Raw genomic sequence first — 22054 nt, forward strand, 5'->3', positions numbered from 1 at the left:
TCACCCTAAAATCCCAGCTCCTCCTCACAGCTGGCAGGGCTGTGCTCAGTCTGGGAAGGAGTGTTTCCTGGCCCAGTTCTCTCTCCCAGCTGCTGTCCTCAGAACAGTGACTATTGAGGGCAAGGACTGTGCTGCCTGTGCTGGGAGAGGTTTCAGCATCCCCTGAGCCTGTGCTGGAAGAGAAAGCCCCACAGCAGGGTGAAACCATGGAATCTCAGCATCATGGGATGGCCTGGGCTGGAAGGACCTCAAAGCCCATCTTGTCCCACCCTGTCCCAGGCAGGAACACCTCCCACCACCCCAGGCTGCTCCAAGCCCTGTCCAGCCCTGACACTCCCACCCAGTGGTGTTCTCTGGGTGGAGACAACCCAGGAACAGAACAAATCCACACGGAAAACCAACTCTCATCATGCTCCTGGCAGTTTCTCCTCTCTCCTCCCAGCCTGCCCGACAGCTCCACGCAGGATGTCAGCACGTGGAGAGTTTTGTTTGTTGCATGGCCTGCCTAACACACACTGTAATTAAAATGTTGATTACCAAACAGTTTAAATATATGACAGACAATGCAGTTAAAGCCTACAGTTAGGTCAATATGTGATTTAGGTTTGCCATTTAAAAACTCTCATTTAAATTTTGCATACATTAATCACTACCATACTTCAATGTTCTGATATCCACCTGACTACACTATTAAAATAAAACTTGCTGCCCCAGGGAAATCCTACTTATTCTTAATTGTTTCGAGGCTTTGATGGGCTTTTAATCTAAGATTAATTTATGCAATTTTAAATAACTCTTCTTATGATTAATAAGCTTGAAAATTAAAAGGAGTCTAAAGCAATTATAATGAGCATTTGGTCATAACCTCATTAGGAGAAGGAGTGAAGGATACAGCTCTGGAATTCTTACAAGACTACAATTTAAGGTTACTTTCAGAGGAGTCAAACATAGTTCTTGAAATTGCAAAGGCAGATTAGCCTAGGTCAGCCTTAGAACTATGGCTACCTAGATTAGCACACTAATGATTCTATCCCTCTGATGATAAGCAAGGCAGTGAAAAGATGATACAAAACAAAGATAAATGGATAACACAACTAAGAGGTGAAGCCTTGGAGTTACATTTCTTCCTTATCTTTTTTTTCCCTTTTTTCTTTTCCTGAGAAGGATTCTTTCTGCAGTTTTTTTCCCGTTATTTATCTATCTGTAGATTGACTCTCACCAATGCATTTTTCATTTTTATATGATAAAGTTAATGGCAAGCGATTTTCAGCTGGTTTAGTTTTGTTGAGGCACCAAAACTCTCGTGCAACTTACACAATTTGTCTGCAAATAACAACAATCCCCAGGCCTGATGGACAGACCAAGAGGAAGAACAGCTTAACTGAAACCTCAACACCTTAACCTGAACAGCAGCTCTCTACACCCCTCACCTGAATTTCCATTTTTAAACAGCAACACAGACCCTTCATCATGATTAAAGTCTTATTTTTCCAAGCTTTGGACAGCTGGTGACCCCAGACCAGACCTCAGAGACCCCTTGTGCACTTGACTGATGTGTCCAAGCTGGCAGCTCATCACCAGACAAGGGTCAGGAGGGAATTTTCCAGGTCATATCAGTGGGAATCAGAGCAGCTCCACTCCCTAGCGTGGATCTGACTTCAAACAGCTCAACCCCTCCTACTGCAGGACCCTGGCTCTGCTATTTGCTCCCTTCCTGTGGCATAGACTGGTCTGGAATTTACTGCAGAGTTTCGGGTTTGGCTGTGGCACAGAGGAATCTATTTGCCCATCTGCAGATCATTCTTTCCACAGCAGTTTTGCTTTTGATATTTGTTGTTAAACCGATAACTGTCCTTGGCATTCCTCAGCTAAAAACCAAGCCAACTCCCAGCAAAGGTATTTCAGCTTTTTGTGTTATGACTCTTAAACTAAAGCAACTGAAATATAATTGGAGTTTACTTCTGCAAGAGCTGCTGAGGTTAAGAAGAGCTGTAGAAGAGGAATGGGGAGAGTGGCCCAAGGCTGATGGAGTCTGTCAACATTAGCAAGCTGTCGACAACAGAAGCAGATCTGCTGAGTGAAACGTTTGGTGCAACATTTCAGGGAGGGAGGAGGTTTGACTTTTGCCCAGCTCTGCTCTGGTTTGTGGCCCCTGTGCCCAGCAGAAGCTGGAGCTCATTGGGTGTGTGCCTGGAGCACAGCTTCTGGTGTGGCTGCATTTGAGATCCATGCCATTCATGAGCTTCCAGACCTGGCTGGGGTGAGAATGAAAGAGTTGGGGCTTGGGAAGAGCAGAGATTCCTGGCAGAAAGGCACACCTGAGCTGGACTTTGCAGAACTGTGCTCAGCTCAGCACAGGAATGGTCTCGGTGGCACCAAACAGAGCTCGTTGGGAATTAAAAGCCAATGCAGTATTTCCTTCAAACAAGGACTAAATGTTCCCTACAGTATTTCCTTCAAATGAGGACTAAATGTTCCCTACAGCACTTCCTCCAAATGAGGACTAAGTGTTCCCCTAGACTGGGGAAAAAGGGTGAAGAAAACAACTGTTTTCCCCAAGTTTTTCTACTGGGGAAAAAAAAAAAAATTGCTAAGCAAATTACTAAGCTGAAGTAAACTGAAACAATCTCCGAAATGTTTTTCACCCAAACCTCGGAGAAGAAAATGCTGTGTGCATCCATACACACACACAAATAACAACAATTAACAAAAGCAAAAAAAACCCTGCAAATGATGTGGCTGGAAGCGAAAAGGGAGAATGAAACAGCCCGTACTTCGTTAGCATTTTTGTGATGAAGTTTCTGCAAATGAACAAGTTGTTTTTAAAAGTACCACTACCATCATCCCGCGTTCCACGGCCACACGCTGCCTGCATGCAGTGCAAAATCACATCCCTGCCTCTGCCAGCCTCTGTAAAGGGACTAAATAAAGGATTGAATGAGCTGGGGGAACGTGCTGCCAAATCCCCTCGGCTGAGGAGCACAGGAAGCTCAGGTATGAAATGATGTTGGAATAAACGTGCTGAAAACACCGAGAAGGCAAAATGTATCACCACTAGTTGGCTTGGGGAAAAAAAAATTAGAAATTCCTTTGATTCTCTCCCAAGGTCACCGAATAACGACTGAGGCCATGAGCACCATTCCCACAATTTGGGAATTGTATCTGAATACAACAGGGAGTTTGAATACAACTGGTTGAAACCCAGTTCTCCCCAGCCCAGCAGGCACATGCCCACCCCGATTTACACCAGCTGAGCGTTTCCCCCAACCTCTCCCATCAAATCCGAGCAGGCAGATGCACATTTATGGGCCAATGAACTTTTCCAGGGCTGCGTTTTGGTGTTCAAACCCAAAAAGCTGCGCGTTCCGAGCGCCGCCCCGGCTGGGTGCGCCAGCTTCGCAAAAAAAAAAATCATGTTTAATTTAAAAATTAGAAACTGGAGCAGGCTGCGAGCACAGAGGTTGATTGAAACAAAATTTAAATTCCTGTCAAGCCCATTTAAACACAGGGGCCCTTCATAGGCAATTAGCTGCTCCCTGTGAAGGCTGAGCGAGGCCGGGCTTGGTCACTGCGAGGAGCCGAGAAAAATTAACTAAAATCAGGCGCTATGAAATATTTAGCCTCCCAGTTTATCACCGGGGTTTGGAAGTGTAAACAAGACAAAAATCGATTCCTCGGTGCCCTCCAATCAATCCCCCAAAATGGCGAGGGCATCTGTTTCTGCTCAATTTTGTTTACTCTGGCAGATTTGCCTTAATTGCGGTTGTTTATCTCCCGTTGTCCCCGGGGCCCTAATCTCCCGATTACTAATACTTAACACTCATTTCACATCTAAAGCTACTTCTAATCCTCAACAGGTTTCTGGGGCTCTCGAAATGATGGAGACCAGGGAGATGCAGCTCTTTGTGAACGTCGCATTTTGCCACCCGCTACCAGCTGGGTCCAATCGTCGCCAGGGATGGAGGCAACAAAGGTGCTAAAAGGCTCTTTCACAGGATCCGCTGCTCCGCTGGGAATTCCGCGGAGAAAAAAGGCCTTTGATGGGGGGAAAAAAAAGGGGAAAAAAATAAAAAAACCCACCCCGAACAAGGGGGCTCTAGCAGTCCAGCCAAATAAAGTTACTGTCATAATCAAGCGCTGTCAATCACAATGAAAATCCAATTAAAAAATCTTTCAGCACGGCCCCTCTTCAGGAGAAAAATGTCCCCTATTTATATGCGTGGTTTTTTCTTTTTTTTCTTTCTTTTTTTCTTTTTTTTTTTTTCCCCCTTTTTGTCAAGCGCACAAATTAGAAAGTCGTATTAATTGATTTTTTACTACTTTAGGCCCTGATCCTCCAGCTGAATTTCTGCGGCTGGAAGAATCAAGCGGCACAAATCTGATTAAGGGATTTGAGGCATAATGCACACAGGTCACTAAGAAGCCATATCTCTATCTCCTGCTTTATACTCCGCTTATTCATAGGCAATTATTACTCTTATTTAATACTGCAGGAGTGTCCTGAGGTGCTAATTGGACTAGAGACCCACAAGTAGCTGGTACTGCACAAGCAGCAGCCCTTTTAATCTGTGCTGAGTGTCTGAACACATTTAAAATGCCAACTTCATTATACAAATAAAAAACGTACGTGGATTTCAACAGTTGCCTGTTAGAGCAGATTCCTTGATGAATTTGGAATGAACAGAAAGGACAATATTCTGGGATTTAAAGATCTGGGTCTTATTTTGGACCTGCTAACAGATTTATTTTTATGAATTTTAAAGAATAAATTCGTAGGGAAGACAGCTGACACAAAACATCAACCAGGCAAATGCACAACTTCTCAATATACAGTAATTGAAAGATTTGCAATTCTGCTACCAAAATGAGTGAGATGTAAATATTTGTCCCTGTGCCTGGAGAACTACTGAACAACCAGCAGTGCCAAATGAAACATTTGCTCAAATTAAACTGCAAAGCCCAGGAGACTCAAGTAACCAAAAATATGAACTGTATCCCTCTAAGCTGTTGCCAATTTGTTTTTGTCCAATTTCCTTAGATTTTCAACACCTCCTGGAGCCAACTCAAGTTATTCCTTTTCACGTTTCACTGGGAAGTGCTGCTGTGTTGTGCAGCTCTGGGGGATGTTGGAAGGGGCAGTCAGATGTTCCTGTTTGCTGTAGGAATGGGGTGAGCCCAAGGCAATGGGGACAGAAGGCAGGGAATGAGGGTGACACCTCCAGAGCTCACCCCTGAACCTTCATCTTCCTCCTGGGTAACTGCTGGGTTTGGGGACACTGAGAGAATGGATTTCTCCATTTCAAGAGCTGAGTTCTCTGACAAAGAACAACTCATATTCCCCAGGACAGAGATGGCTTTTTTCTCCCCTTTTATTTTAAAGGGGGAAATATCCCTGACCCACCTTTCCCAATTTCAGCTCAGTGGGCAATGCTGCCGCCTCAAAAAACACAATTTTTTCCCTCTTAAGCTATCTTGAGCAAGGAAGATAATGAACATGCAGTGACAGGAGCATCCTGAGCCCTGGTGTGAAATCCTTGCACCAATATAAATTTTGATATTGCCTTCAGGATCTGACCCAGAACTCCTTGTCCACTGGATGTCTGAACAGAGAGATTGAAGGTCCAGTTTGTTATTTATCACACAAATTTCATGGTTGAACTAGATGATCCTAAAAAACCTTTCCCAACCTAAACAATTCTATATTTACAACAGCTAGAAGACTTGGCTCTGTATTTTTTCCTCAGGAAACCAGGGGAGAGCTCTTTTCCTTCACATCTGCATGTGTCTGGTGTCTGTCAGAGCTTCTCCTTGTCGTGGAGTGAATAAGTGGAATGGTGGTGACAGAGCAGAGGCTGAACATCTGCCAGCACAGCCATCCATCACAGGTCCAAACACAGACAGGTTGATGCTGGACAAACCATCCCTGATGGGAGATCTTGGACCAGCTTGGGATAAAAAAGGAGCCAAAGAGGGAAAATCCTTGGCGCCCTGTGATGCAGCAGTGATGCCCAAACATCTGGTCAGGTGCAGCCAACAACCATGGATCTCTCAAGCTGATTTTACAACATCTCTGGGGTGTGTTTGTGAAAAGCAAAGAGTCCTCTGCTCTGTCCCAAAAGCCACCACCATCAGTGATGTCACTGCTCTAATGCTGCCGGGGGAAAGCCCTGCTATTGACAAACCTAAGCAGCAGTGTTTTATTGGCTTTATTCCGAGGGTTTAGATGAAAATCCAGGCAGGATTATGCTGATCCTCCATTTGTTTGTTTAAACCATAAAAGTATTTCCTTAGAGCTGAAGCCAGGGGTTTAACACAATGAACTGCAAATATGTTTAGCTACTGTCCAGACCCTCCAAAGTAAAGCTACATAAAATATAGCTGCTTAAAATACAGCTGCTTAAAAGATTCACATTTTTAATTCCCTGTGCTTGTTGGAGATGTGTGAACAGGCAGGCAGAATCCATTTGTGAGAGTCTGTAACATATTGACACATTTTTTAAAAGATATTTAAATACACAAACTACTATTTATCTGGAAAAAAAACCCCATTATAGCCAATAAAATCACGGTGCCTGATCTAGAGCCATTCCTGGAATGGAAAGTGGGATTGCTGGATGCACAGGAATAGGAAATTTCAAAACTGCATTAGGCATTAAAATCAATAAAATACCAAAGGAGAACATGTTTTCCAGCATGTCAGTGGCTTTGACAAAGGTGATGTACAATTTATCACACAACCTCCTAAATTAACCAAACAGCAACATAAAAAGAGTCAGGACTTTAAATTTTAAAAAAGAGAAAAGCTCCTAGATGTGTTTAAAATCCGACAACTTGAACAAAAATCATTAGATCTGTGCAAAAGTAATCGAGCGCAGGAGATGACTGAACCCTCTGGCTTCTCCCTGCCCAATCTTTCCTTGAGAATTCCAGCAGCATCCCAAAGACTGCCCTTTGAAGCCTCCACGGGAAAGCAGAACAGAATAACTGCTCCATTCCCGACTTCTGGTGCTTCAAACACAATTTCTTTGCACAAATGCCTTTCGTTTCAACAAGCAGATGCAGCACAGAACAGTTCAACGCTGCACTAACCAAATAAAAAAACAAACCAACCTCACCGAGAGACTCCAACAATCCCAAAAAAAAACCCCCCACGACCCAATCTGCAGAAGAAAAGACCAAGCTTGCAGCTAAAGCAGAGATTTTAAACAATTACCAAAGCAGGGCAGTGATATCATAAAGGCAATTTCTGCGCTAGCTTGTTTTCTGCAACTCTCTTTGCCTCTGAACAGCTAGAACAGATAATAACTATTAGTAAATCAAACTCCTGCAATATCCAGCTGTGTCTCCCACATTTACATACAGATAGAATGGGTATATGTTTTTAATATGTATGCGAGCCGTACTTTTACCACAGCTGAAGTGCAGGGCTACAAAGGAGGAGGAGAATGGCAATGGAATCAGCATGAGATAATAAAGTGGCCTAGATAAAGTATTAGCCAGCGATTGATCTCAAACAGGGGATGTTGCTTCTCTCTGACCTGATTACTTACTATGCATAGATTCCATTAAATAGAGCTTAGAATGGAAAGCTTCGGGAAAATACCGTAAATACAGTCACAGCACAGCCCCAGAGGCAGCCTGGCCTGAGACTCTGGGCACCAGCAGGAGATAAACCCTCCCTGGGCTGCCACACCACAACTCCTAAATATCCCCTGCCCTGAGAGCCAGGCCTGGGATGCCAGAAAATTCTGTGTTTCTGGCAAAAAACATAAGTGCAAGGGGAAAAAAATCTCTTTATATAGAAGAATGGTTGAGATTTTTGTGTTCGAAAGGGAGAGACAGAGAGGAGTATGCTGTGCTGTCTTCCCTGTGATAACACAGGAATATATTCAATTTAATTGACTCTCTGCCTTTCTCTTAAGAGGGAACAAAGTGGAGATAAAAGAGCAGTGTTTGAGAATAAGTTGAGAATGAGCTCTGGTGAATTCTGAGGTTGTTCCTTTCCCTGGATGGACAATTTCCCCATCACTTGGTGAAATTCCTTATTTCACTCCTGCGGAACAAGTCAGTGGATTTGATGATGTATATTCAGAAAAACCAATGGGATATCTTGTTTTGGGGGTGGCTACATGGCAGAAAGGGCAGGGAGTGAATAAATCATAAAATAAATAAATACAGGAAGCTGACCCATGCCAGCTGGGATGGAAGTTCGGGATATCTGTGGTAATGAAAAGCCTGGCTTTAAACAGGAATTTCATCCAAATTTCATTTTGCCCCTGTTTCCTGACAAAATGGGCATTTTGGGTTTTACTAAAAAAAAGGGGAAATCCATCCCTGCTGCAGCCCTGGCTGAGGTGCCAACCTGGCACTCCAGGTATTGCCAGTCAGCTCTTCAAATGCATTTAACAATTTACTGATTATCAGGAGAGGAGGAAAAGATCAATGTTCTGCTCCCTTCATTTTGCTTTCAGTCTTTAATTACCCTAAATTGGTTACAAAACAGTGACTTCCAGCACGGTTGGTGTGTGCAGGACAGGGAACTGATGCTCTGCTTTGTCTGGAGGTGAGGACGGTGGTGTGTGACACCTTCCATCACTGCTGGCACTGTGCTTTTAAATAAAAAAACCCCAAAATTCAGTGAACAAGGTGGAATCCTGCTCTGATTTAAATCAAAGATAAGGTGACCTTGAAGATCCAGCGTTTTGCTGCATCACTCTGTGGATTCCTTATATTCACTGTTTCCATCACTCTGTGCACTCCTTACATCCACCAGAATCACGTGGCAATTCCAGGAGCAGATGACATGAATTAGAAGGACATTGTGGTGAGAAAGTCTCAAATTCACAGGATATTTGTGCTCAGGGAATGGCTGCATGTGGCACTCAGTGCTCTGCTCTGGGTGTGACAAGGTGGGGATCAAAGTCTGGACTCCATGACCTTGGAGGGCTTTTCCAACCTCAGTGATGCTGGGATTCTGGGATATTGAAGAGCTTTTTTTGTGGCCCTTTTGTGGCTTTTTTTTGGTGTATTCCAGCAATTATATCAATTCATATACACATATTTAGGCACAGATTTGCTGTATACATCTGTGTACGTTATTCTAATGTATATATTCATATTAATTTTATCAATAAAATGCTCCTTGACAAGACTGGGGAAGAGCAAAAATACAAAGGGTTTGACTGGTGAGCAGCTCAGGCTTTACTACTTGTTGTTGCGAGTTCATTTCCAACTGAACAGAAAGAAGCACAAGGGGGAAAAATGCATTAAATTGTTTAAAAAGTAGGAATGATTTGTTTTTTTCCCTTTTTTTTTTTTTTTTCCAGAGGCGCTGGAATTTCCAAATAATTTCACCAAACGCCTCCTTTAAAGGGGACTAGCACACTCCAGGGCATGTAGTTGTAAAGATAAATCTGTGCACTTCCCTGGTACTGCAGGCACTCACCCTTTGGCCTCATTTTTATGGCTCTACACCCTGGAGTGGTGTTATTGCTTCCAAACACACACACACACACTTCTGGGGGGCTGTGAGATCTGCAGATGTTTTATTTATAAGTGGCAGGCCTATTGCATCACCAAAATGTGCATTTACAAACAGATCGAGGTTTTTATGAAACCCCATTCCATTGTTTTAATAGCTGAGCCACCCAGCCATGGCAGAATAGTGCACAAGGTAAATGTGTCTACATCTCTAGAACCTGTTCCAAGTTTTCTCAGATGTGACTAACTGCAAGAATTTTCCAGCCGTCGGAAGGGAATTAAAAAAAAAAAAAAAGACAAAAATCAGGCAGAGGAAGCCTTTGGTGTGAGACACCCCAAAGTGGAGGGACTCTGATGAACCTCAAGGCCTCGTTTTTAGGGAGGAATTTAAGCAAATTCCCAACTTCCAGCGCAGATCTAGCGAAGTTAATATCCTCAAAATGAGATTCACAGTTAAACACTTCCCTAACCAAACTGAGACTAGTCTGGATTGGGAGCTACCTGCCCCTGGGCATCTTCAGAGATTAGCCTTTAACTAGAGAATTGCTGCAATAGAAGCTCTTGTTTATTCTCCTTGCAGCTCCCAGCGTGGATGCAATAAATGAGAGGCTGCACCAGAGTCTTTATCTTGGTAAAATCCATCGCAATTATTCCTAGATTACAATTATCTCTGTGTATTTCATGCACAGCAAATAAACGACGATGATTTTACATAAGCTCTGAGTTACAGGGAACAGCATTTAAAGGGAAGGAAGGAAACATTTAAAAATCAAAGGTATTTGACAGGAGTCAGAGGGGATGATGACCCTGTAGAAATTGCTGTAAATAGCAATAGGTAATAATTAGAAAAACGACAATTGCCAGCAAAGGAAGTGGGCTCTGGGCTCAGATTCCAACCCTGAGAACTCTTCCATGGACACACCACAGCCAAATATTCTCTCATATTTCTACAATCTGATTTAATTTTACATGAATGAAAGCAAAACCAGTGGCTCCTGCATTTCACTAAAACACTGTTTTAACCATATCACCATATCCTCTGCTTTCAGTCTTCACATTTGGGAAGGTTAAGGCTGGCAAAGCTGACAGAGAGTGACCTACATTAAGCTGTAATCCCTGGACATACAAACTGGAAAAAAAATGTGTATCAAGCATCAGAATGGTTTTGATTGAAACTCAATACTGGCTGTGGAAGTTCTGCATTAACTCCCCAAATCACAGGTGAAGGAAAGGGCAAAATACCCAACAATTTCAGTGGAATCATAATTCCACCTGTGTGAATATGGAATTGCTGCACAAGAACAAAGATTTTACACTGAGAAATACACTGAACCCACTGAAAAATGCAGGAAAAAAAGAGATATATTTCTTTATAAATGACTAAAAATCATTCACAGACAAATCCAAACTGAGGTTTCACTTACCATCAAATCTTCAGGTGCTGGCCTTTCCTTTGGCTGCTTCTTCATGCTGCGCCATAAACAAAACATTCATATCAAAACAACCTCTCGTTTATTTTAAACATTTAAATCTTGAATTCTATTTTACCTCTTTTATCACAGAGTGAAGAAGTTCAGTGCATTTCTTAACTTTATCAGGTGCTGATGGGAGAAAGAGTTTCCTAACAGTGACCAAAATATGAATGGGTTTTTCCTCCCCTCCCAGCCTTCCCCGATGGGACTTAGGGCTCCACACTGTTTGTGACCTCAAAAAGTGTGTGAACACAGAGATCCCTGAAACCCAGTCAGCTCAGCAGACACAGGGAGCCAATTCCCATTTTTCTGGGCATTATGACACAGCTCACCACAACCAATTCTCCAAACAGGTGAGAAATTCACCTCCACCAGCAGCCGAGCAGCTTCGGGAGCACAGGCAATACCCTGGGCTTCCTCCCTTCATTTTCCCCCCATTTATTTCCATTACCCTGCAGGGTGATAGTTCATTACACAGCATTAACCTGGTTATAAGATCATGTTTCTCATCCCAACAGTCCTAGTTTTCCATGCAACAGGTGCAATTAGCTGGGGGAGGCTGTGCTTAGCTGCATGAGGGAACACAATAACGTGGCACGGAGGTGACCATCAGGAGCTGCCTACGGACTAATTGGATTCTAGCCAAGCAGCCAGGCTTTATGGAGGAGCTGGCATGAAGGCTGGGATGCTGCTCACTTGACATCTCTCGTGGTTATTCCAAATTGATTGCTTAAATAACATATAGTTGCTCCTCATTTTAATTTTTTTTTTTTTTAAGCGGTAATTCCCCCCCACTGGAAAGCAGAGCTAACCCGACAGTGGGTATGAAATAATAAAACACCAAACGAGCTGCGCTGTAAATTGGAGATATTAAGGACACAATTTACCTTCCCCTACAAATAACTCCAAGCCCCTCAAATAATCAAGTCCCACAAGCTGTCTGAGGCAGCAGCTCTAATCTGACAGGCCAAAGTAGCTGTGTCCCCAGGGAGAAGGAGGCTATTAGCCACCATCACTTCTGCTGCAGGTTGACATCTGGGGAGATTCTAACACAGGTTAGCTCTCCCTCTGCCTCCACTCTTGTTTTGAAAGCAGTCTGTCATCAATATTTTGGGGAGGATGAAAGCCTGGAGCTCCACACCCGGGGCTGGGCTGCAGAAAACTCTGGAATACCCTTGGTCTCTGTAAGCTGAACCCATTGAAAACCGAGGCCTCTGTTACACAAACTTTAATTATTTAGTTACTTTAATTAACCCATCATCAGCCTGCTTTTTGTGCCTGTATTTGTTACAGGCCGTGGCAGGCCTCAGAGAGTCTTTCTCCTGCATGATCTGTTCAAAATTCAGTTTTGCTGGGTCACTTGTGCTGCAGCAGCCCCAGAAATGTGCAAAGAAAATCCCAAAATGTGCAAAATCAAACCTACAGCTCTGTGGGAAGGAGGTCACATCCCTGGATAAAGACACATCCCTGGATTCCTGCTCCCTGGCAGTGCATGAAGGGATGTTTCTCCCTCCAACACTTCCTATTTTTACAAAATTCAAGCTTATTCCTTCTGCTGTGCATAAATGCCTCCCCTGTTTTAATTATATGGTTTCGGGGCAGTGTGGGACACTTCAAAAGACATTTTCCCCCTCTCTTTGCTTCTTTAGGATCTCTCAGCCTCCAGATTTGTATCCTCTACTCAATCAAGAACCCTATTCTTTATTCCACGACCTCCTCCTCTCCCCAATTCTCCTTTAATTTAAAAGGTTTCCAATGAACTCCTCAGTTTTAAGGACAGCAAATACACCCAGTGGTGCGTTTAAAACCACAACTCTCAGTAAAAATTACTTACTGAGAAGCCAATGAATTCACCAAGGCCGCTTGCCTTCCTAAATATCGAGGCCATTTCATAAGAAATATTTTAAAAAACCAACATAAATAATGGTAGTAACATGTGAGTTTTGCAGATTCCCCTCTGGATAATTCTTAAGAGACTCAACGCCCACATCCAAGGGGAAGTTGATAAAAAAAACCCCCCAAAATACCCCAATCCCTGTAAGTCCTTTTACGACCCTTTGTGTAAATAACGTTTACATAATTTAAACAGTTTGCTCAGCTTTGCTGCCCCATCTGCCCAAGGCCCCCGAGTCCCTGTTCTCCGGGAAAAGCAGAGCCAGAAGGTCTCGGGGAGCTGCGGAGTTAATGGCATGGATCATTTACATCCAGGGCATGGCACGACTGCAAAGGCAGCTCACCATTGAGTGATGAAGTGCACAAATGGCTCCGAGAACTCCCCGGCTGGAAGCACCGGCGATTCCTGGGATTGCGGCGAGGGAAGAGCGTTTCGGGGAAGAGAAAGAGCAAAACAGCGAAATAAAACACACACAGATCAAAAAAACCACACCGAAAAAAATAATAATAACCCCACCGAACCCCCCCCGTTTCGAATTGGAGGGAGAAAGGTAGAAATTCTTGGGAGGATGTGTTAGAAAACATTGAATTTCGACTAATGAGTATTACACAATGGGTAAAAACATGTGGAAAGACACTGAGGGGAGGTGAAAAAAGGACAATGATAGCCACAGGGTAAAAAGGAAGGTAGGGAAAGTGTAAATGAGAAATTAATGATTATTTAAGTAACACACAAATGGTCTTGTAATTAACAAAGAGCTGTGAAATTATTCTTGTGTTGACCTTTGTTTCTTTCACTGCATTCGCTATTTATTTACACTCATGTTTATTTACACTTATTCATTTTCGAAGCTGTCCTCATATGCTGCCTGTTCAGGATTTGAAAGGCAAAAAGTATTTTTAAAAGGAAAAAAAAAAAAAGGAAAGGAAAAAAGAAAAAAGAAAAAAAAATAAGCAGGATTTACCAGGCTAGTGGTAGAAAACAAGGACCCAGTATTTATGAAAGCAAAAAAAAAAAAAAAAAAATTAAAAAAGAGCACAGGAGGAAAAAAAAGAAAAAAAAAAAAAAGATTAGGACCAGGGAACAAACAACATCACCATTTGCAAAGAAGGGCTTTACGAATTTAGGAGTTTTTCCAAGAATGACGGAGAGCTCCACTGTGTTTATAGTGTAACAGCTCAGGATGTAATGAAATTACACTGCAGAGTACTTTAACAGTGTCATCTCATTAGACCTACAGTTGGAACAAGAGAGCCACATAAAACACGCAGCTGCAAATGACTCCATTCTCATCTATTCTCATTTGCTATTAAAAATACCTTTCGGCGTCTTTTTCCCTCCCTGACATCCCTGCACAAAGTACCCCGCAAAGTATGATACATGCACCTATTTAAATTAACAAAGGAATGACTTATTTTAATCTCACTGTGCTTTGGAGTGCTTTGGCCATTTGGATGAGCAATATATCATTACATACAACCTTCCAGCGCTGCAGGCAAGAAACTCGGAGCGTGCAGCATTTGGTGGGAGCCAAACAATTTCTCTAGCACACAACTGTGTCAAATGCATGCATGTATTCATTATGGAGAACGGGGAAATAGCTTTGATGTAGTGGAAAAAAGAAGATGATAAAAGCACCTCTGCAATGTGTGTGCCATTATCAATGGTGGCAGATAGACACGACTGCAGAGCCTCCTATGTGATTAGTAAATATACATATAATTGCTGTGGCCAATTATCAGAAAAATGAGATCGGTAATTACAAGACAGAAAATTAACTAGAACTCTTATTAAGGCTTTGTTTCCAATTCCAACAATTGGAAACTGCTGGAAAATACAATTAAATCAAAAGTAACTGGAGAGTAAAAGGAGAAGCCAAAATTGCTTGACAATTTTCAAAGACTTCTATTAAATACAAGGAGTGTTTGATAGAAAGTGGCCAAATCCTCTTTGAACTCGGGCCGGGTGAGGGAGAGGTTATTGTTCCCAAACTTGGAGACGACAGCAATCTGGGGAAGGTTTCTGCTGGGGAGTGGAGGCAACACAGGGAAAGCAGCAGCACAATTAAACTTTCTCCACTTCAAAGAACTGCCCATGGAAATGATCTGTACTGAGACAGAAAAGGCAGAGGAAAATGCCAGCCTTGCTCAGACAGAGCCCGGCAGGGTTTGCCTCTCCCCATCCTTTTTTCCTGCCCGGCAGAGCCTTCCTGGGATGGATGGGATGGACTGGGATGAACTGGGATGGACTGGGAATGCTTTGGGCACAGAATCCATGGTAGAGCATTCCCCGGGGAGCTGGCTCTGCCCAGCTATCCACCCTGCTGTTTATTTTAACTAAAATGCAAGCGAGGAGCTCTTTCCAACCCAAACATCCCCCACGGGGGCTGCCAGGGATCGGGATGGGCATCCAGCGCTTCACACTCATTTGGGAGGTGATAATTTCTGCATTCACAGGAGATGACGAACCCATAATCGAGAGAAACCTCATTACGAGAGGGGAGGAGAGGCTGATGAGCTGCTCTGAAGCCACCAGCATCCCACTTTGGTGATTCCAAACCCTCTGGGCTCAGCCAGGCAAGGGGAGGAGTTGCTCCAATGTCAGCAGAAAACCCTGGACAGTGCAGCTCCTGTCCTGCAGCACAGCCAGGGCACAAGGGGCTCCTGCCTGAGAAAATCGCACCTGCATGGAAGTAAATATTAAATACTTTTTTTTTTTTTCTTCATTTTTTGGGGCTTATTTCTCTGTTCAATTCAGGTATTTCAACCCCACCCAGACCTGCTGGCCCTGGCTGGGCTGGTCTGCTCTCAGGCTGAGGAAGAGGTGGTGTGGAAGGTGGAGATGGACTCACACTGCACCTCAGGATGGAAGGGAGATGCTTTCAGAGCCATCCCGAGGCTTTGAGGCTGGGGATGCACAGATTTATCAGATTTGCCTGGAAAATTGAAAGCCTTTTGAAAACTTTTTGCCTGGGAAACTGAAAGCTCGAGGAGGTCAAAGCTGAATCTTGAGAACACCTTCCTCTAGAGCAGGCTGCTCAAGGATCAGGATCTGCAGGTACAGCCTGAGCTTTCCCAGATGTTGTCTGACACTGGGAGAGATGGGAAAATAAGGAAATAAAGCAAAGCTTTCCATGTCTCTGCCCAGTCTGAGTGATGGAACACATTTGCTGCACCCCAACGACCTGCCTTATCTCCCCCACCTACAAAGTCAAATCATACTGCAGAGGGGAAGGAAGTAGAAAACCAAGATTTTAAAGGAGTGAGGAACAGATATTTTCCATTTGAACTGGGAAGTGGCTGTTTTCATTTTCATTAACTGCCATAGCTTTTGATTAGCATCACAAAGACCTCGATATTGGGGATGATGCTAAAATGGCAGCAAAGACACAAAGGGCTGTAAGATCAATGGACCATCATTCCCAGGACTGGCTGCTTCCCTGAGCATCCAAGCTGCATTTCCATACCTGGGATCTGCTGCAGGAGAAGACAGGAGCAGCCTCTGATCTCTCCAAACCAACCCAACTGAGCACTCAGAGCCAGGGAAGGGCAAGAGGAAAAAAAGTTTGAGTGATGCCTTTGCCTTGTGAATAATGAACAGTTCAAGGAGGTCAACCCATTACAACTGAAACCGTTTAATTATTAATTATGCACAATCTATGAGCAAAAGGACAAGTTCAGAATGTTTAATGCGTGGTAACTCCGACTGGACCCTCTCCTGGCATTTTGTTATTAGCACTTGTCAGCAAGGTGCTCAGGCAGAAAGACAAAAGCACAGCGGCAGAAAATCCGAGCTGCAGGAGGAGGGAGGGCTTGGAACTTCAAACACTGCTCCTAATATTTAATTTATAGAGTGCCACGGCTCTGCTATAAACCTTATTGACTTCCCTCGAGTCGGGGGAAGTCCCATTATCTAAATGAAGACCTGAGAATGAGGATGCTGAACAATCCCTCCCAAATCCCTCTCTGTTGAAGGCAGAAATAACATTAGGATCTCTGACTTCCTTTCTTTTCCCTCACAGGTCTGAACAAAGGAAGAAAGAACCAACCTAAGAGGTGTCCAGAAGCCAACCAATCCTTTGGAACCTTTGCAATATCAGCTGGAGTTACAGATCCCAGCGTTATCCTCATATGGATTATTTGGAATGTCTCCTGCCCTGTTTGCTCTTCCTACACAGAGATGCTATGAGGCTCAGGGAAAAAAAAACATCCAGCACAAAGAAATAGGAAAAAGGCACCTTCCTCCTTTTCCTGCCCAGTTTGGAGATTTACATGGATAAACTTAAGAAGCAAATTCAACAGATACAGCTTGGAGTTGCTTATTTTTTTTTTTGGAAATGCACTAATGTCAGTGAAATTTGAGAGTCATACCTGACTGGCAACAAACACCAAACCCCCCAGGCTTTCCACACCTTCACCCCAACACACAATTTCTGGAGAGCAAAAAATTTCCTTGAAACAACTGAAAGCCTGAGATTTATCACATCCTTCTGAAGGAGAAACCCCACAACCTCCCTAACTGGAAAACCAGGACACACAGCTTTTCAAACCTTCAGGGTGCTGATGGAAATGTGGGATCAATTCTGTGTTCCTCAGACCATCCTGATGGATGGGAGGATGAACGACTTTAACCAGCACATCCTACAAGAACCTGGAATCCCCATGGCTGCCCACCCTGGGTGCACACAGCTTTCACTCCTGCTGCCCTGGGAAGGGTTAAATTTCCCCTCCATCCCCTCGGCTCTGCCTGGGCAGAAGGAGCTGCCATGCCTCTGTGGCTCCAGGGCCACAGGAGGGAAGTTTCCAGAACGCAGCAATCCAAAGCTCAGCTCCGCTCTGCTCTGGGCTCCCCTGGCTCTCCCTGCCTGTGCAATGAGCATCTCCTCTGGGCACACTCTCCTTTCCCAACTCCTCCATGGCTGCTGGAATGGCAGCATTTCATAAATAATCTCTGTGCTTGGCAAAGCAGATCTGCCTTAGTGCTTCAGACCTCAGAATTTCTAGGTTTAAAGAATTTTTATGCACTCCAGCTTCTCTCATGCTAAAGCTTTCAAAAATATATTTACTTTTCTATAGTAGCTGCATTTTACATTGTGGCCAAATAGTGATTTTTTTGGGTTGGTTTTTTATTTTTATTTTTAGAACAACAAGTTTCAGATGCACCAGAAATGCTGCCAGGTGCAATTACAGGTAATAAAGGCACTGTAGTTCCAAGAATATTCTGAGTTGGAGGGAACCACAAGGATCATCAAGTCCAACTCTTAAATGAATGGCCCTTGGCTACAATGAGCCCGGTGAATGACAATATTGTACAAATTCAGATTTACTCCCACAAGGACAACTTTCCTCCACAGCATTCCTAAAAAATCATTATATATATACACATATCTAAATAAAATAAATTTCTGACTTTAGATTTACTCCTTCCAGACAACTTTCTCCCACAACATTCCTAAAAAAACCACTCTATTGAAAAAAAAAATCCAAGTCTGACTTTCAATTTCCTCTTACAAGACAACTTTCTTCCACAGCATCCCTAAAACAATATATCTATATAAAACAACAACAAAAAAAAATCCATTTCTGCCTTTCCAGCCAATCTACTTCAAAAGGCCTGAACAACCCTAATGCAGGATTTCTGACAAGTAACAAGTTGGCAGAAGCCAGCGGTGGCTGGAGGTGGCTCTGAGACTTGAAAGAATTCCTGGATTGTTCCCACTCAGCTCCCACCCCGGGCAGGAAGGTGAAGGATGATTACATCTCTACACCAGGTCACTTCATGCTCTTTCCTCGCTAGCAGGTGCCAAAAGTGACAAATTATCCGCGGGGGCACCTCGGTGTGAAGTTTTGTCTGCTGGGATTGGCGCGGCGCGGGAAACTCGTTTGTTTCGTTTATTTCCAGAGCCTGAGCTGGACAGAGCCGAGGTGGAAAGGGCAACGTTTCATCCCCAAAACACTGAGCCTGCAACGCCTCCAACCATGGCAGGAGCAGCTCTTCTCCAGCAGTGCTCCTCAGTTTTTTGGGAATATCAGGAGCCTCCATCCATAAGGAACCCCTGGTTAAATAACCCAGCAGATATTTGGGTTTATTTGGTTGGAGCATTTGCTACTGGGGGAATATTTTTTTCAGAATAAAATATATTTTTTCAGAGCCCAAAAAAGGAGGGGGAAGAAATGATCAAAAGCAGGAATAATCCACTGTGTGGGAATAGTTTTTTCAGTATAAAAAAAAAAATTTCAGAGCCCAGAAAAGGAGGGGGAAGAAGTGATCAAAAGCAGGAATAATCCACAGTGTAGGGATATTGTTTTTTAGAATAAAAAATATTTTTTCAGAGCCCAAAAAAGGGGAGGAAGAAGTGATCAGGAGCAGCAATAACCCACAGCATGGCACATGGCACTTCCTGCCCGTTTGTGGGGCTCTCCAAAGGGCCTGCAAAAACAGGTTAATCCTTGCACCAGAACTGTAATTCCTTTTTCTCTCCAACAAACACAGAATTTCTCCCTCTCCTGGCTGCTCTCCTGCCGCTCATCAGGCAGCAGAGCACGGCGGGGTTTGGGCAGAACCTCCCAGCCACACGTCCGAGGCAGCCAGCCTGAAAGCAGCTCCAACCTGCTCTCACCGAGGGGAAACAGCAAAAACTCAACCCATTTGTTGTTCCCTGTTCTCCTCTGCACCCTCCCGATGCATTTTTATTGCTTTTTCATAAAACACCGCTGCAAATAATCAAGCATGACCATTGACATCCACAAGATTGAGTTTTAGGAACCATTAAATGAGCTTGTCCTCCTGGGAAGGTTCTTGCTCAGGTTGGTCTAAAGGTAATTATTCAGCAATTCCTACCTGTGGTTTTACCTTGTTCCTGTAGAAGTCTCTGAATCTCATACACTGGTAAGGTCACAGTTTCTGTCTCCATAAAACTGTACCTTAAATCAGCTTTTCCCCAGGACAAATTAGGGTAGGTTTGGGTACACACTCACAGACATGTGTAACCCATGGAAATCTTCAAAACTCCAGAAATTTTCATGTTTCATACATTTAAATCAATGCCTGAGAATCTAAAGAGAAATTCCTAAAGAAAAAAAATTATATCTTGTTTCATTGTGAGCATTTGGAGTTTTTTGCTGCATTTACAGCAAGAGCCAAAATGCAGCATGGATTCATGAGGTTAAGGAATTCAGGGCTCAAGAGGAAACACTCCTCGTCGTGTTATTTGATCAAGCTGAACATCCTGGGAATTTTTAAGGCTATTCCAATATGTAGAGGGATATATTTAACCACATCAAAACAATATAATAGAAACAGCTATACAGAAAGCACGCATTAAGTGCAAGTTAATTTTTTTCCACGGGAAAATCGGAAAACATACTGACACTGAAATGCTTCACAGCTCAGCGTTAACATCCCACCAGCATGAAGCGATGCTCTTAAACGTTTCTAGAGTAAGGATTTAAAAAGAGACACACACACACACAAGAAAAAAAAAAAGAGGTCTTTGATTTGTGGAGTTTGGAAAGTCCTTGAGCTAGATTAAACTGCAGTCTTGTGAGACCGAGTATCTCTGTGGGGGCACTTGGCAGAAATGCTCAAGAAACTCATGGAAAGCTTCTCTCTACTTACTCATGAAGCTATCAGGGTAAGGATTCATGAGGACAACTAATTAATTTTTCTTCTCCATTTCTGCCTCACTTGTTCGAACAGGCAGGTTTTGCAATGCTGCCTCCTATTTGTAAAAAACAGGATTTGCTCTTGGAACTCTTCCCTTCCCAGGCTTCAAATGGAATTGGAATAACATGGTAATTTAAAACTGAGGGGCAAAAACTGAGTTCTTTTCCTCCCTAATTCAGTACAATTAAAACCAAATAAACCAAAAGCAACACTTCAATCACTGTCACAGTGAGACAAACTATTGCTTTCTTAGAAGGGACACTCCAACCACAGAAAGGTTAAACAAAATAGCCCTAGAGAGCTCCAGGAATATTTAAAGGACTCTGCTGGATGCATCCTAGCTTTCCGTCTATCCAGCCTCCTCCAGAGGCAGAGCAGACACCTCTAAAGCCAAATCCCATGGGATCCAAAGGATGGGAAGCTGAAATGCTGAAAAACACAGAGCTCCTGGGTTTGGGTTTTTGGGATCTTTGTACCCAAGCTGCAACCACCCACTGACCAGAGATCAGGAAAAATGACATTTGTAGAAGGCTTCAGGAATTCTGCAGCTGGAATGCAGCTGAGGAAGCAACTAAATGCTCGGATTTGATGATTTTGGAGGTATCTTCCAACCTAAAATGATTCTAAATAGTGATTTTCTACACAATACATTTTGACAGCAAGATAACAGGGAAATAAGTAACTACAGTTTGGAAGAGCCTTGAAAATAATGTCACTTCTCAACTGCAAGGGATGCAAAAAATGCTATGAACAGAGCTCTGATTTTCCTGAAAAACTTAATGCCACATTTTGCTGCAGAGGAGCAGAACCCAGTAACCAAACTGGAAATGTACACCAACCTCATTTACCTTTCACACTGAGGATTTCTAATGCATTAAGAGGAAAATAAAGGATTATAAGCAATTCCATGGTTCTCATAATCTCTGCTTGGAATTTGGAAGTGGAATTTGATTTATCGAATGCAGATGTGAGCTAGGAGAACACTGAACAGGCCCAGGTGGGTTGTCTGGGATATTGCTGAAAGTCTGAGGCTGAGCAGGAAAATATCACAGGAGATTGTGAGACCGTGAGCAGTGAGAATGTTCAAAACCTATGGGTTCTGCTTGCAATATTTAGGTTTCAGAGTCAACAGCTGCATTTCTCCAATGATAGAACCATGGAATTGTTCAGGTTGGAAAAGACCTTCAAGATCATCGAGTCCAACTGCCAACCCAGTGTCTCCATGCTCACCACTCACCCCAAGAGCCAGAGCCACACTGCTGGGAACATTTCCAGTGATGGTGACTCCACCACTGCCCTGGGCAGCTCCAATGCTTCACGACCTTCTCCATGAAGAAGTTTTTCCCAATATCCAACTTAAACCTCCCCTGGCCCAGCCTGAGGCTGTTCCCTCTCCTCCTGTCCCTGTTCCCTGGAGCATAGCCTGACTCCCTGGCTGTCTCCTCCTGTCAGGAGCTGTGCAGAGCCACAAGGTCCCCCTGAGCCTCCTTTGCTCCAGGCTGATCCCTTTCCCAGCTCCCTCAGCTGCTCCTGGGGCTCAGGG

The 22054-nt window shown here is 43.5% G+C and overlaps 1 protein-coding gene across 4 annotated transcripts in view; it reads right to left on the minus strand.

The window, feature by feature from the left end:
- MAP2K5 (mitogen-activated protein kinase kinase 5) overlaps positions 1-22054 on the minus strand; it is a 112847-nt gene that overhangs the window by 3817 nt on the left and 86976 nt on the right. For all 4 annotated transcript variants that reach the window (XM_085070245.1, XM_085070244.1, XM_085070247.1 and 1 more), the window contains 2 exons: positions 13190-13251; positions 10905-10950 (listed from right to left, as the gene is read on the minus strand). In XM_085070245.1, coding sequence (XP_084926371.1) covers positions 10905-10950; positions 13190-13251 — 108 coding nt within the window. The remainder of the gene's footprint in view (positions 1-10904; positions 10951-13189; positions 13252-22054) is intronic.

This window comes from Lichenostomus cassidix, chromosome 10, assembly GCF_008360975.1.
Source record: "Lichenostomus cassidix isolate B80296 chromosome 10, HeHo_3.0, whole genome shotgun sequence".
Classification (NCBI taxonomy): domain Eukaryota; kingdom Metazoa; phylum Chordata; class Aves; order Passeriformes; family Meliphagidae; genus Lichenostomus; species Lichenostomus cassidix.